The sequence below is a fragment of the Argopecten irradians genome, chromosome 8 (assembly GCF_041381155.1).
Source record: "Argopecten irradians isolate NY chromosome 8, Ai_NY, whole genome shotgun sequence".
Classification (NCBI taxonomy): Eukaryota; Metazoa; Mollusca; class Bivalvia; order Pectinida; family Pectinidae; genus Argopecten; species Argopecten irradians.
In genome coordinates, this window is record NC_091141.1 from 20,339,117 (window position 1) to 20,356,205 (window position 17,089).

Genomic DNA, 17,089 nt, shown 5'->3' on the forward strand with positions numbered 1-17,089 from the left:
ATATATCTGACAATGAACTGCCCCATGTGAGTTTCATCTCGTATGACCCAGAGTTGGATAGGTCTTTATAGGAGGGAGGGGGGTCATTTCTATCTTGTCACATCCTGTCCATGAAGCTTGAGGGACATTTATATCAGATATCTCTAGTTTGAATGAGAACACTAGTACAATATGCAAAAAAACTTAAGATTTAAAAAAAATGATATCTATATGCATAGTTTTAAGTGGATTATTTCATTTAAGTTATTCTTATCTTTGTATATCTGTTTCCCTGTATCATAATACATATACATGTATATATAATAGATATTTATATATATCTATATCTCTATACAGTAAAACATTCCTATAACATCGTGGGTACAGGCCTTGAAAAGTCCTTGAATTTATGTGTTGGCCTTGAAAGTCCTTAGATTAAGAGTTTGGCCTTGAAAAGTCCTTGAATTAACCAAAAGGCCTCAGAAAGTCCTTGAAAAATACATATATTCTAAAATTTGATTCCTCATTCAAAATTTGTATTATAGCGTAAAATGAACACGAAATTTGATCAAACTTGCGTCAGAAGTAATGTGGGAATCAACCTGAAATCTATATTTTTTGATTCCAGACTTTGGACCGTGTTCTCGTTCTGATACATTTATAATCATCAGTGCTGGTATTAAAATGATCAATTAAGCTATTGTTCCAGAAGTTGTAGCCGACAGAACATTTTATTTTTACATTGATTGATTCTAAACATGATTTCAATGGGACTTGAAAATGACAAAAAATGCCTTGAAAGTCCTTTAAAAGTCCTTGAATATTTTTTTTCTAATTTCTGTATGAACCATGTAATAACGAACACATTCACATCACATTTGTGGCTATAACGTAGTAATTTTCATTCCCCATCAAGGTTCCTATGATATGTGTTATATACTATGCTTATAACCAAGTGATTTTGATGGCCCGCAGAGGTTCATAATAACCATGTTTTACTATATATCATTCTTTGACTACCTTTGATGTACACACACATGATACCATTCTTGCATACTTATGATTATTGTATTAAAGTACAGCCAAACCTTACATACTCAAAACAAAAGAGACCTTGAAAAAAATTTAATTAATCTGATTAAGTATAAAAGTAAACCAGGACTGAAAAAAATATTTTGAATTAATACTAGCTTTTGAGTTCTAGTAAACAATGTTTAACTGTACATCTTTACCTTTACATTGAGGGGCTGTTGTGTCCAAGTGATTAAGATGTACTGACATATTACCACAAGTCCTTCTCCTTTGAGTTCGAAGCACTATTGGGACAGTTGCCAGGTACTAACCTCCAGTCAGTGATTTCTCTGGGTTCCACCACCATCTAAACCTGGCTCATCCTTAAGTGATCCTTCCTTTTATTTAATATTAAACTTAAATCAAACATAATACATTAACCTATAAAATCTGGTGCTCACTATTAGGGTATAAACTTTGTTACAATCATATATAATCTAGGTACACCTAGTCACACTATTTGGGTATATAATTTGGGATACAGAGTAGGGTGTGTATAACCTATATTTACTGACATTGCATGCCGTTCTCCTCCCTAGAGCGGAGGACTTATTGGTGACGGGTACAATGAGAAAGGCAACTATGAGGCTGTCGCTATATCACCTCACACAGAAAACGAGATATTCGAGGGACTCACAGTCAACCGAGCCATGAAGGTTAGTATTACCGCGCACAAAAACGAGATGTTTGAGGGGCTCACAGTCATCCGAGCCATGAAGGTTAGTATTACCACGCACAAAAACGAGATGTTTGAGGGGCTCACAGTCAACCGAGCCATGAAGGTTAGTATTACCACGCACAAAAACGAGATGTTTGAGGGGCTCACAGTCAACCGAGCCATGAAGGTTAGTATTACCACGCACAAAAACGAGATGTTCGAGGGGCTCACAGTCAACCGAACCATGAAGGTTAGTATCACCTCACACAAAAGATGAGATATTCGAGGGGCTCACAGTCAACCGAGTCATGACAGGTAGTATCACCTCGCACAGAAAACGAGATATTCGAGGGGCTCACAGTCAACAGAGCCATGAAGGTTAGTATCACCACACACAGAAAACGAGATATTCGAGGGGCTCACAGTCAACCAAGCTATGACGGTTAGTATCACCACACACAGAAAACGAGATATTCGAGGGGCTCACAGTCAACTGAGTCATGAAGGTTAGTATTACCTCACACAGAAAATGAGATGTTTGAGGGGCTCACAGTCAACCGAACCATGAAGGTTAGTATCACCACACACACAGAAAACGAGATATTCGAGGGGCTCACAGTCAACAGAGCCATGAAGGTTAGTATCACCACACACAGAAAACGAGATATTCGAGGGGCTCACAGTCAACGAGTCATGACGGTTAGTATTACCACACACAGAAAACAAGATATTCGAGGGGCTCACAGTCAACCAAGCTATGACGGTTAGTATCACCACACACAAAAGACGAGATATTCGAGGGGCTCACAGTCAACCGAGTCATGACAGTTAGTATCACCTCGCACAGAAAACGAGATATTCGAGGGGCTCACAGTCAACACAGCCATGAGGTTAGTATTCAGTCAACCGAGCCTGAGGTAAGTATCACCACACATAGAACAAGACAGGGTGGTAGTATATCACACAAAACAGGGTCCAGTCACAACATGAGGTTGTATCACCACACACAGAAAACGAGATATTCGAGGGGCTCACAGTCAACCGAGTCATGAAGGTTAGTATCACCTCACACAGAAAACGAGATATTTGAGGGGCTCACAGTCAACAGAGCCATGAAGGTTAGTATCACCTCACACAGAAAACAAGATATTTGAGGGGCTCACAGTCAACAGAGCCATGAAGGTTAGTATTACCTCACACAGAAGATCAGATATTCGAGGGGCTCACAGTCAACCGAGTCATGACAGTTAGTATTACCTAACACAGAAAACGAGATATTCAAGGGGCTCGCAGTCAACCAAGCCATGAAGGTAAGTATCACCACACACAGAAAACGAGATATTCGAGGGGCTCACAGTCAACTGTGTCATGAAGGTTTGTATTACCTCACACAGAAAATGAGATATTTGAGGGGCTCACAGTCAACCGAGCCATGAACGTTAGTATCACCACACACAGAAAACGAGATATTCGAGGGGCTCACAGTCAACAGAGCCATGAAGGTTAGTATCACCACACACAGAAAACGAGATATTCGAGGGGCTCACAGTCAACAGAGCCATGAAGGTTAGTATCACCACACACAGAAAACAAGATATTCGAGGGGCTCACAGTCACCCAAGCTATGACGGTTAGTATCACCACACACAAAAGACGAGATATTCGAGGGGCTCACAGTCAACCGAGTCATGACAGTTAGTATCACCTCGCACAGAAGACGAGATATTCGAGGGGCTCACAGTCAACACAGCCATGAAGGTTAGTATTACCACACACAGAAAAGGAGATATTCGAGGGGCTCACAGTCAACCGAGCCATGAAGGTAAGTATCACCACACATAGAACACAAGATTTTTCAGGGGCTCACAGTCAACTGAGTCATGATAGTTTGTATCACCTCACACAAAAAGGAGATATTCGAGGGGCTCACAGTCAACAGAGCCGTGAAGGTTTGTATCACCTCACACAGAAAAGGAGATATTCGAGGGGCTCACAGTCAACTGAGTCATGAAGGTTAGTATTACCTCACACAAAAAAGGAGATATTCGAGGGGCTCACAGTCAACAGAGCCATGAAGGTTTGTATCACCTCACACAGAAAAGGAGATATTCGAGGGGCTCACAGTCAACTGAGTCATGAAGGTTAGTATTACCTCACACAGAAGATCAGATATTCAGGGAGGGGCTCACAGTCAACTGAGTCATGAAGGTTAGTATTACCTCACACAGAAAACGAGATATTCGAGGGGCTCACAGTCAACTGAGTCATGAAGGTTAGTGTTACCTCACACAGAAAACGAGATATTTTAGGGGCTCACAGTCAACAGAGCCAGGAAGGTAAGTATCACCACACACAGAAAACGAGATATTCCAGGGCTCACAGTCAACAGAGCCATGAAGGTTTGTATCACCACACACAGTAAACGAGATATTCGAGGGGCTCACAGTCAACAGATCTATGAAGGTAAGTATCACCCACACAGAAAACGAGATATTCCAGGGGCTCACAGTCAACAGAGCCATGAAGGTTTGTATCACCACACACAGAAAACGAGATATTCGAGGGGCTCACAGTCAACAGAGCCATGAAGGTTTGTATCACCACACACAGAAACTGAGATATTCGAGGGGCTCACAGTCAACAGAGCCATGAAGGTTAGTATCACCACACACAGTAAACGAGATATTCGAGGGGCTCACAGTCAACCGAGCCGGGAAGGTTAGTATTACCTCACACAGAAGATCAGATATTCGAGGGGCTCACAGTCAACCGAGTGATGACAGTTAGTATTACCTAACACAGAAAACGAGATATTCGAGGGGCTCACAGTCAACCAAGCTATGACGGTTAGTATCACCACACACAGGAAACGAAATATTCGAGGGGCTCACAGTCAACCGAGCTATGAAGGTTAGTATCACTACACACAGAAAACGAGATATTCGAGGGGCTCACAGTCAACAGAGCCATGAAGGTTAGTATCACCACACACAGAAAACGAGATATTTGAGGGGCTCACAGTCAACCAACCCATGAAGGTAAGTATGTCCCCATGTGAAAAATAGTTTCCTTGTATGTTTTATTAGATAAAAATTTGTGTCAGTTTCTATGTATTTTTTTTTATCACCAGAAAGCAGAAAGTGTTATCAAACCGCTGTAATTGACATTCATCTAATATCTTATATTGGACATGTGCAAACAGCATTAAGTAGGAGTATTTTTCTTTGATTAATTAGATATTTTTTTAAAAGTAGAAGTTAGATTCTCTTTAATTAAATACAACAGTTGTAGCAGATAACATGTCAACCTTCAATTTAATTATATTTTGATAGATAAACTGAACACTTCAAGCAATCAAATTTTAGAAATTAGGAAGGTGTAAAAATGTTATATTGTTTTTAGGTCACCTGAGACGAAGTCTCAAGTGACCTATTCTAATCGCCTTTTGTCCGTCGTCGTCCGTCGTATGTCCGTAAACGTCGTCCGTCGTATGTCCGTAAACAATTTACATTTTCAACTTCTTCTCCAAAACTGCTGAAGCAATTTCAATGAAATTTTGCACAAACCTTCTAAGGCATAAGGCCAATCAAAATTGTGAATTATATGATCCTCCCCCCCCCCCCCCCCCGGGAGCTATGGGAGGGGCCAAAAGGGGTAAAATTGACTAAAATTTCAAAAATCTTCTTCTCCACTCACAGATGTGATGGAATTAAATACTCTTCATAGATAGAAAGGTCCTAAGGTCCTTTACAAAAATTGTGAATTATATGACCCTGGGGTCTCAGGTTTCCCCCTGGGGAGGGGGTTAAGTTTACTATAGTTTATATAGGGAAAACACATTTTTGAGTATTATTTGATCATTTGTAATAGGAAATGAGTCAAATATTGTCAGAATTATCAGTATGAGATGGCTATTGAATCCTATTAACCAGTTTTCCATGACTGACCCCCAGGGGCCTTAGGGGCGGGGTCAAAAGGGGTCAAATAGGCTCAAACTTTAAAAATCTTCTTCTTAAATACTGGAAATGGTAGAATCACATACTCTTCATAGATGGACAGGTCTTAAGGTGTTTTATGAAAATTGTGAATTATATGACCCTGGGGTCTCACGTTTCCCCCTGGGGAGGGGGTCAAGTTTACTATAGTTTATATAGGGAAAACACATTTATGAGCATATTTTGCTCAATTTTCATAGAAAATGTGTGAAACTTGTTTAGAATTATTAGCCTGAGATAACATTTTATTATCATATATCTATATTGGTCCTGGTCAACCCCCTCGGGGCAGAGGGGTGGGGCCAAAAGGGGCAAAATAGGCTCAAAACTTTAAAAAATCTTCTTCTTAAATACTGGAAATGGTAGAATCTAATACTCTTCATAGATGGACAGGTCTTAAGGTGTTTTATGAAAATTGTGAATTATATGACCCTTGGGTCTCATGTTTCCCCCTGGGGAGGGGGTTAAGTTTACTTTAGTTTATATAGGAAAAACACATTTATGAACATTATTTAGTCATTAAAATAGGAAATTAGTCAATTGTTGTCAGAATTATCCCTATGTGATGGCCATTGAATCTTATCAACAAATTTTCCATGACTGATCCCCAGGGGCCTTAGGGATGGGGCCAAAACGGGTCAAATAGGCTAAAACTTTAAAAATTTTCTTCTGAAATACTGGAACTGGTTGAATCAAATACTCTGCATAGATGGAAAGGTCTTAAAGTCCTTTACAAAAATTGTGAATTATATGACCCTGGGGTCTCAGATTTTCCCCTGGGGAGGGGGTCAAATTTACTATAGTTTATAAAGGAAAAACACATTTATGAACATTATTTGCCTATTTTTCATAGGAAATTAGTCAATCTGGGTTAGAATTATTAGCCTGAGATAGCATTTTAACATCATATCCATATTGGTCTTGGCCGACCCCCAGGGACCAGAGGGGCGGGGCCAAAAGGGGTCAAAATGGATAACATTTCAAAAATCTTTCTTCTGAATTCACATAATCTTCATAGATTAAAAAGTCAAATTTATAAAATCACTGACTGACTTCAAGGGCCTGATGGGCCAATATATAGTGTTTATATGCATGTCTTTGTTTCATTCTGTATCTGAAATCAGGTGACCGTTATGGCCCATGGGCCTCTTGTTATGATAATCTTTTCATCATTTTGCAGTCATTTTAAAAATTGCTGGTATAGGGGAGGTAAAGGGAGGTAACTGCATGATTCCTTCCGAATTATAAATATATATACATAATTTTGTTTATTTGATATTTTATCTTGGTGTATTTTATTCAATGGTGATTGTATATTTTTATTCTACACATCCTTATATCTTATATTCTGCACTACATCCATTAAATATAATAATTATGTACAATTTATTTATTCATATTCATATTAATTATCTGATCAAATCATTTGTATTTACTTTGTTTGGCTGACTATTCTTATTTATACTTTCAAATTAAAAAAAAAAGAACAAAATAAAACAAAAGCAGGATTTGTAATGAACTTATTCATTTCCATTATGTTAGTTGGCAAATGTTAATTGTAACAATCTGTTACGTGTGTGCGGTGGCGATCCGGGATGCATGTCAAGTTTATTACAAATTAACATGTTTAGTTGTGTTTAAATGTAACATAAAATATCAACATGTTATAAGAGTAATGAATGAATCCTGTGTCCATTACTGAGTGATGTAAATCTTACTGTTACACGTGATAATCTCGCTATGTAACTTACAGCTGGCCAGGAGCAGGTCCGTCAGTAAGGAGGCAGTGGAACTCTACCTTAACGCCAGTGAACGCAGTCGTCTGTTCGTGGAAAAATTCTTCAACCTCACCAAGCCGCTTTACTTTGACTTCACCCACCTTGTGTGTCGCACTGCTGTGGAAGGTAAACCTGCCTTCGTGACCACCTCTGTATAAAGAAATGCTGCTTAATACAATCACTTTTCCCAGGATTCCAAATGACTAATTTTAAAACATTTTAACCTGTGTATAAAGACCACCTGGCTGTACAGACCATTGTCTTTTGGGTGGTCTTTATAGACAGGTTTGACTGTACTTTATATATACATTGTTCTTTAACACTGAAGAAACAATAAAATAATAATATTGTTACTATCGTGACTGTGTAGTGTTGATAGATATAGGATCTTACATGAGTGATCATTTCATATAAGATTTTATAAAATGAGTGTTTTTTTCTGACGTCACAATGAATTTCCATCAAATGAAAATCACTCCAGGTCATATTATACTAGTGACATACGCAAAAATATTACACGGGCGATGTCACTGGATATCAGGTGGATTATGTGATAAAGAATACAAGTGATCCCTCCAGAGTGATAACTGTGTATCTGCTATGGCCTAGTAGATATATGGCCTTGTAGGATTGTTGAGGGATGGAATTGTGTCCGAGCCAAGACCAAAAGCTCTCTCTCATCAAGAGACAGTAATATAAGGATGGCCAATGATGTGAACGATGGAAGTCTACAGAGGTAGTTCACTGTCTTTTGCAGAAAAATAACATGATTCACTCCCCTTATATCACTGCCTGGCCGCCACCTTGATGTCTGTGGTCCAGTGTAAGGTTATAATGATATCACAATAGATTCACATTTCAAAATGTGTTATTTCAGTACGGGGAGACAGACACAGTTGTGACATAATACCTGTGTGTGTAGCCAATCAGAAGCCTGTAATCTGTTTTGACGGAATTATCCATGTTATGGTTGTCTATGTTAGGTGTCCAGTCAGGGAGAACAGATCCAAGCCATCCTGTCCATGGTGACAACTGTCAGCTAGACCTAACAGACGGCACCTGTACACGTTCGTTTCCTGCCTTCGTCCAGCGAGACTACAGGTATGATACCGTCTGTCATATTTTCATATAAATGCTTGCTATTTGTTCTTGTTCTATGTTCAAATATTTACATTTTCACTTAATCATTTGAAGATGTACTAGCTGGTTTAGGACCTGAAAAAGTAGCTTGAGAGAAAACCCTAACCCATTGTCAGTTCCTGGCAACTGTCCCATATGGAATTTAAGTGCGAAATCCCAAAGTGTAGGAGCAGCAATCGGCCACCACAGCCCCTATTGAATTACAAGTTAAACCATAGATACATATTACAAATAATACTAATGTCATTATAGACTACAATGTATAAAACGATCAGAAATGAAATGTACCTCTGAGAAAATGGGAGTAACCTTCAAAATGAACATTAATAAAGTATGGAAATTCTATTACTTGCAGTGCCGTCATGTATCTGAATGAGGATTTTGAAGGTGGAGAATTTTTCTTTGCTCATTCCAACACCAGCGCTGATGTGAGTAACCTGTATATTCCTATAAACCTATTATACAAAAGAAGAATTGATAAAAACAAACTGAAATGTATAATATTGCATCTTTGCATATAACAGAGTTAAATCTTCTGCAAAACTCGTGTTGTTTTCTCCTAAAAATGTTGTTATACTCTTGCATACACATTACATCACAAACTACCCACAAGGGCAGATAACTCTTTGATATGAAAAGACAGAATATTACAAACCATTATGTCGAGGATACTGTTAACCCATTATTATCGTCTATATAATTGTTGTCCTCATAATTTTTGCACATATTCATGAATACATAAATTCATGATCAAGGATAGTTACTGACAAATCTGTATTCTAATATATGTTTTATGCAATATATTCATGAAACATTTGAAATCAGGTTCTAGCTGTCTCCTGAAATTATGCACACATTTATATCTCATAAAAATGAAGTAGGTTATTGTAGTCAATTTAATTTGATACCTATGCATAATTTATTTGAACCATAGAATTACATTTAGCACATAGTTAGAAACAAATTATGATGCAGTTTTGACATTACCTATTTTCACTGTTAAACAGGTTACTCTGAAACCAAAGTGTGGTCGGATCGTTGGGTTCAATGCCGCACATCTCCACGGTGTTAACAGCGTAACCAAAGGCCAGAGGTGTGCCATAGCTATGTGGTATACACTAGATCCTAACTTCAAGGAATTAGCTCGGACCCAGGCCCATAAAGTTCTCGCCAATCTGTCTCAGAAAGAGGCCCAAGAGTCCCGCACAGAGGAATCCACTCATGAGGAGTTATAGGGCATGAGTGAATCTCTTGAATATTTGAAGTCTTTCAAAATTATTTTTATATGATCAGTTGAGTCATGTCTCTTTTCATTGATATGGGAATATATTTTGATACAAATGTTTTGAGATTAATGTGTAAATGTAGTTACCGATGTTATTTACTATGAAATATTTTTACTTGAATTCATTATTGCTTGAATGTTGTTACAGAAAAAACATGAAAAAACCACTACATTAAGTACAATCTAAACGACACTGATACATGTATTACACACAAATGTCTACAAATTCATTATCTCATTATTATTTATATTTTACACTCCATTTCATTGGTTAGATGATTTTTTTCCCATAGACTGAAAGAATTGAATGTCAAGTATTAGGACGGCATACACAAAAACCGTTTTTGTTGAAAATTTTAAAAACAGTCATTGGCCAAACTAAACTTATAGACTAAGATATCAATGCACCATAAATAAATTTGTTTTATTGTGAAAATAAGTAAAAGCATGGGAATAATGTCTAAATAGTGATTCAATAGTCATGAAAAAATAACAGTCTGCGTTAAATTTTTACAACACATTTTGATATTTGGATTCTTTGAAATGAGGGTTGTTCTATAGTTATGTGATAAAAAGTCCTTTTTTCTGACGCCACGTCATGATGCTACAATGACTTTCTAGCCTATGAAAATTGATTCAGGTTTTATTACATGTGACATAAGTACCTGGTATACAAAAATATTACACGAGTAAAATCACTGGATATCTGTTATGTGATAAATCTATTTAGCATGTGGAAGTTATTTGATTACAAAGGATATTAATACAATTTATATTGTTATACAATATATTTACATGTGTCATAATAAATATTGTACTTTATATAATATAATTATAAGTTATGTGTCAGAGATGAAAATGTTCAGCCAATTGGTTGATTTCAGTCTTTTTGACTTTCAGAAAATAGTTTCCTGGTACCTGTAATTCCATATAATTTTCCCCCAAAAAATAAAACTCAGCCTTTTTCATAATTTTTAATTTTCATCTCTGATGTGTGCGGGTATACAAAATGATATTCATTTATCTATCTTTACCTCAGTAGAATCTCCTTTTATGTACAGATTCTAGTTTGACAACCATATATAGCGGTAGAATATACACAAACAATTATTTTCTTTGTATGAACAGTCTGTATTTTTATTATACACATAGTGGTTGCAGATATCATTTAATTCAATTATTTACAATATTTATCAATTTTATATTTGCAAAAAAAAATCCTTTTCACTTACAACAAAAATCATTTATTTCTGAACCGGTGATTTGGTTTAAAAGGTACATGTAATGTCATTTTTGGTAGATTTATTTTTAAATCAAGCCATTTTTTGTATTTTATTCAATACTTGATACTAAATAGATAATAATTCATACTGTCTCTTACAATAACTTTTAACATTTATATATTTCTTAAGCATTAAACTATCTTTTGATGAAATCTATACATGGCCTACAGATGCCAGACAGTCGTCATAATCATCGGGTGCTAGTACATAATAATTAATTGTCTGCAAAACTCTGGCATCTATAGGGACTATAGATATCATAAAAAAAGATAATTTAATGTTTATATTTACAATATTTATTCATTGTTGGGGTCTCCGCATTAAAGTTGTTATGGTAAGACCAAGGAAACGGTTTATGAATGAAGATTTAATCCATATGATGGAACAGCCATTTGATAATGATGATAAGTTGATGTGACAACATCAACATTGACAATGTCATGATGGTGAGGTTTCGGATGTCAGTTATATTGCTATTGACCTAACATTGGCTTGGTTAGTTTATATATAGTAATTGTGACAAGCAAATGTGAATTATTAAGTTCTGTGACTTCAATGGAAGACTTATCTGGTATCTTTAAACTTTGACTGCAAGTCTTTCTACACAATCAAAAGGCAGCTGGATTTGCCCACTTCTGAATTTTGAAGCTATTTAACATACCATCATTTAATTTGTAGCTCTTCTAGATCTGCTTCTGAATACTCTTTTTGTATGAGTATAAAGAGCATGTTACATTTTGGGAGACTTCATTTCTGAGAAGAGTGCAATAAAATTAGTGTCAGGAGAGGATAACTCTGTCTTCCTAAAACTGGTTATTTGTTGATTTTCTCATATGTTGGTTGTTTCCTTGGATGAAGAAACATCAAAGGAAAAATACACCCGACAAAAGATTTTAAGTATGTTTATCATTACAGAGGTTTTAAGATATCAAAATGATGTGGGTAAGGTAAAATTTACCATCAATTTGTTCCACTGATTATGACGTCACAAAAATTGTGACACAATCACCGAAGTTATGATAAATTAATAGTAAATCATACATTACTCATGTCGTTTTGGGATCTAGAACATCTAAGAGGACAGTTTGTTTCTCTTCAAACCTGAACCCACCCTGTACTGTTTATTATTATAATATATCCTACTGAATTGTGGTATCTGTTTTTTTGCTTTATACATTGTACATGTAATTGTTTGTAACTTATGATATTCTGTGCCATTAATCCATTTTACATTTTTGTGCCATATGAGTTGATGCATAATTTTAAATGTCCAGTGTTCAGTGTTGTTTTGATATGCATGTGATATATGTATTTTTATCAGTTAATTAACATATGTAATGTCTTTGTATAACAAGTCTACAAGTGTACTTAAAAACCACTAATGATATCCGATAATACTGGTAGTACCTCAAAACCCACTGATGATATTCGGTGAGACTGGTATTACCTAAAATAGAACAGAAAGCAAGATATCGATGATGATTTTCAAGTTCATACTTTAACTTATAACTGAAAGAATCATGTTTCTCCTTACATTGTAAAATGCAGTGCTCCTACTTGAAATGGCATTCCCATAAAACCTCTGATTTTCTTGAATAATTCAAATCAACAGCACTATTAAGAGCAAAACCATCATAGCTCAATTTGCTGTATTTGCCCCCGGGCCCCCTGCTATGAAAAGATTCCCCCTTTTGACCCCCCTGCTATGAAATATATGTCATGTGTCTGTCCACTCCTGTCATATTCAGGTCTCTCTTTGATTTGTGGAGATGAGGGATTATCTTTATTACATAAAAAAAATGAAATGGTCAATAGCTAGTTAGATTTTAGAACAATATCTTTCAAGCTTGATTACTTAATTGTTATAAAACACGGATGTCTATAATTTGACACATCACATTCAGTGTGGGGTATAGTTAGCTCAACACTTATAGTTTTTTTTGTAGTTTTTTTAATTCATATATAACGGTTCAAATTTGAATTCATGATACTCATGATGTACTAAAATAGAACAGAAAGCAAGATATCGATGATGATTTTCAAGTTCATACTTTAACTTATAACTGAAAGAATCATGTTTCTCCTTACATTGTAAAATGCAGTGCTCCTACTTGAAACAGCATTCCCATAAAACCTCTGATTTTCTTGAATAATTCAAATCAACAGCACTATTAAGAGCAAAACCATCATAGCTCAATTTGCTGTATTTGCCCCCCCCCCCCCCCCCCCCCCCTGCTATGAAAAGATGCCCCCTTTTGACTCCCCTGCTATGAAAAGATTCCCCCTTTTGACCCCCCTGCTATGAAATATATGTCATGTGTCTGTCCACTCCTGTCATATTCAGGTCTCTCTTTGATTTGTGGAGATGAGGAATTATCTTTATTACATAAAAAACATGAAATGGTCAATAGCTAGTTAGATTTTAGAACAATATCTTTCAAGCTTGATTACTTAATTGTTATAAAACACGGATGTCTATAATTTGACACATCACATTCAGTGTGGGGTATAGTTAGCTCAACACTTATAGTTTTTTTTGTAGTTTTTTTAATTCATATATAACGGTTCAAATTTGAATTCATGATACTCATGATGTATTTTTTGTTAATTACATATTTTTAATCAATTACTTCAAGATCTTTTGTTATTGATCAAATCTTTAAAGATATTTACACAGATGTATGTACCCAGTATTTAAGCATTTACTTTCTAATTACAATTAACAATCATATTTTTAAGTTTTTTTATATAAATATTAGTCATAAACTCTTTCTTATATCTTTTTTTTCACTAGAATAAAAACTTAATCATATGCACAAAATGATATATAGTTGTATGTAGACTAAGTCTCTCTCTGTATAGGCAGTCTCTCTGTATAGACTAGTCACTCTGTATAGACTTAGTCTCTCTCTGTATAGACTAGTCTCTCTGTATAGACTAGTCTCTCTGTATAGACTAGTCTCTCTGTATAGACTTAGTCTCTCTGTATAGACAGTCTCTCTATATAGACTTAGTCTCTCTCTGTATAGACTTAGTCTCTCTGTATAGACTAGTCTCTCTGTATAGACTTAGTCTCTCTCTGTATAGACTTAGTCTCTCTCTGTATAGACTAGTCTCTCTGTATAGACTTAGTCTCTCTCTGTATAGACAGTCTCTCTGTATAGACTTAGTCTCTCTGTATAGACAGTCTCTCTGTATAGACTTAGTCTCTCTGTATAGACTTAGTTTCTCTGTAAAGTCTCTCTGTATAGACTGAGTCTCTCTGTATAGACAGTCTCTCTCTGTATAGACTTAGTCTCTCTGTATATAGTCTCTCTGTATTGACTAGTCTCTCTATATAGACTATAGTCTCTCTCTGTATAGACTAATCTCTCTGTATAGACTAGTCTCTCTGTGTAGACTTAGTCTCTCTCTGTATAGACTAGTCTCTCTGTATAGACTAGTCTCTCTGTATAGACTTAGTCTCTCTCTGTATAGACTAGTCTCTGTATAGAGGGTCTCTCTGTATAGACTTAGTCTCTCTGTATAGACTTAGTCTCTCTGTATAGACTTGGTCTCTCTGTATAGACTTAGTCTCTCTGTATAGACGGTCTCTCTGTATAGACAGTATCTCTGTATAGACTTAGTCTCTCTGTATAGACAGTCTCTCTATATAGACTAGTCTCTCTGTGTGAACAGTCTCTCTGTATGTTTGTGAACAATCAAAATCTGAATGTGTTTATATTTTAAATAGTTTTATAAACATGTATATGTTTATGTGTGACAATCATATTTTGTTAACTTTCAGTTTAGTTTTATTGTTTATCTAATATGTATGTAAGAATACATCTTCTATCAGACTAAATGATTCATGTCTATAACTTACTTTTAGATTAGGAATCACAATTAATCACCTGTAACTACAATGATGTTATGTCGTATGACTAAAGTTGTTAACAGAATGACGTTGTGCCATATGACTGATGTTGTAAACAGAATGATGTTATGCCACATGACTGATATTATAAACAGAATGACGTTATGTCATGTGACTGATGTTGTAAACGAATGGTCTTATGTCATGTGACTGATGTTGTAAACAGGATTATGTTGTGCCATATGACTGACGTTGTAAACAGAATGGTCTTATGTCATGTGACTGATGTTGTAAACAGAATGGTCTTATGTCATGTGACTGATGTTGTAAGCAGAATGATGTTGTGTCATGTGACTGATGTTGTGAACAGAATGATGTGTCATGTGACTAAAGTTGTAAACAGAATGATGTTATGTCATGTGACTGATGTTGTAGGCAGAATAATGTTATGTCATGTGACTGATGTTGTAGACAGAATGGTGTTATGTCATGTGATCGATGTTATAAACAGAATGATGTTATATCATGTGACTGATGTTGTAAACAATAATGATGTTATGTCATGTGACTGATGTTGTAAACAGAATAATGTTATGTCATGTGTCTGATGTTGTAAACAGAATGGTGTTATGTCATGTGACTGATGTTGTAAACAGAATGATGTTATGTCATGTGACTGATGTTGTAAACGAATTTGTCATGTAAAATGTTATGTCATGTGACTGATGTTGTAAACAGAATGGTTTATGTCATGTGACTGATGTTGTAAACAGAATGATGTTATGTCATGTGACTGATGTTGTAAACAGAATGATGTTATGTCATGTGACTGATGTTGTAAACAGAATGGTCTTATGTCATGTGACTGATGTTGTAAACAGAATAATGTTATGTCATGTGACTGATGTTGTAAAAAAAATGGATGTTATGTCATGTGACTGATGTTGTAAACAGAATGGTCTTATGTCATATGACTGATGTTGTAAACAGAATAATGTTATGTCATGTGACTGATGTTGTAAACAGAATGTGTTATGTCATGTGACTGATGTTGTAAACAGAATGGTGTTATGTCATGTGATCGATGTTATAAACAGAATGGTGTTGTGCCATATGACTGATGTTGTAAACAGAATGATGTTATGTCATGTGACTGATGTTGTAAACAGAATGGTGTTATGTCATGTGATCGATGTTATAAACAGAATGGTGTTGTGCCATATGACTGATGTTGTAAAAAAATGATGTTATGTCATGTGACTGATATTGTAAGCAGAATGATGTTATGTCATGTGACTGATATTGTAAGCAGAATGATGTTATGTCATGTGACTGATGTTGTAAACAGAATGGTGTTATGTCATGTGATCGATGTTATAAACAGAATGATGTTGTGTCACGTGACTAAAGTTGTAAACAGAATAATGTTGTGTCATGTGACAAATGTTGTAAACAGAATGATGTTGTCTCATGTGACTGATGTTTTAAACAGAATGATGTTGTATCATGTGACAGATGTTGTCAAAGATTTCAGAGGATATGGATTAACTTATGCATTATCTTACATACTTAAGTATATGACTCAGGTTTGGTATTTCATTATTTTTTTCATTATTACAATTTTCTTTTAACTGGGCTGTCATTCCATTTTGATTTCCAGTATTTAACTTTCTAGTTCATAAGCTTGTATATACTGACGTCTTTATAATCTTATGTTCTTACAACAGTGGGTTCACAACTGGTAATGTTTACATCATTTATTACATCCTACAGAAACAGCTGTATCAGCTGTTTCTGTCAGATGGATTTAGTCATTTCTCGTGTATTTTGTTTCCATAATAACATTTAATGTACATGTACAGACTACTGAACAATCACACATTGACCAGCGGTCAGCCAACACAGCTGTGCAATAAACATATATGCAATAATTTGTCTGTGTTTTGGGATTGTTTGATCAGACTGTTGGGTATATGTACGCTATAACAATGCCTTCTAAATAATCAGGAATTACATGTGATTTATATGAATGTAACCTAAAGTT

General features: G+C 35.7%; 1 protein-coding gene across 4 annotated transcripts in view; it reads left to right on the plus strand.

The window, feature by feature from the left end:
• Positions 1 to 11,134, plus strand: part of LOC138329630 (prolyl 3-hydroxylase 1-like) — a 46,000-nt gene extending 34,866 nt beyond the window's left edge. For 3 of the 4 annotated variants that reach the window (XM_069276730.1, XM_069276731.1, XM_069276732.1), the window contains 5 exons: positions 1,590 to 1,706; positions 7,457 to 7,607; positions 8,465 to 8,582; positions 8,977 to 9,049; positions 9,629 to 11,134. In XM_069276730.1, coding sequence (XP_069132831.1) covers positions 1,590 to 1,706; positions 7,457 to 7,607; positions 8,465 to 8,582; positions 8,977 to 9,049; positions 9,629 to 9,856 — 687 coding nt within the window. In that variant the 3' untranslated portion in view covers positions 9,857 to 11,134. The remainder of the gene's footprint in view (positions 1 to 1,589; positions 1,707 to 7,456; positions 7,608 to 8,464; positions 8,583 to 8,976; positions 9,050 to 9,628) is intronic. The other variant, XM_069276733.1, reaches the window with a different exon arrangement.
• The last annotated feature ends 5,955 nt before the right edge of the window (positions 11,135 to 17,089 follow it).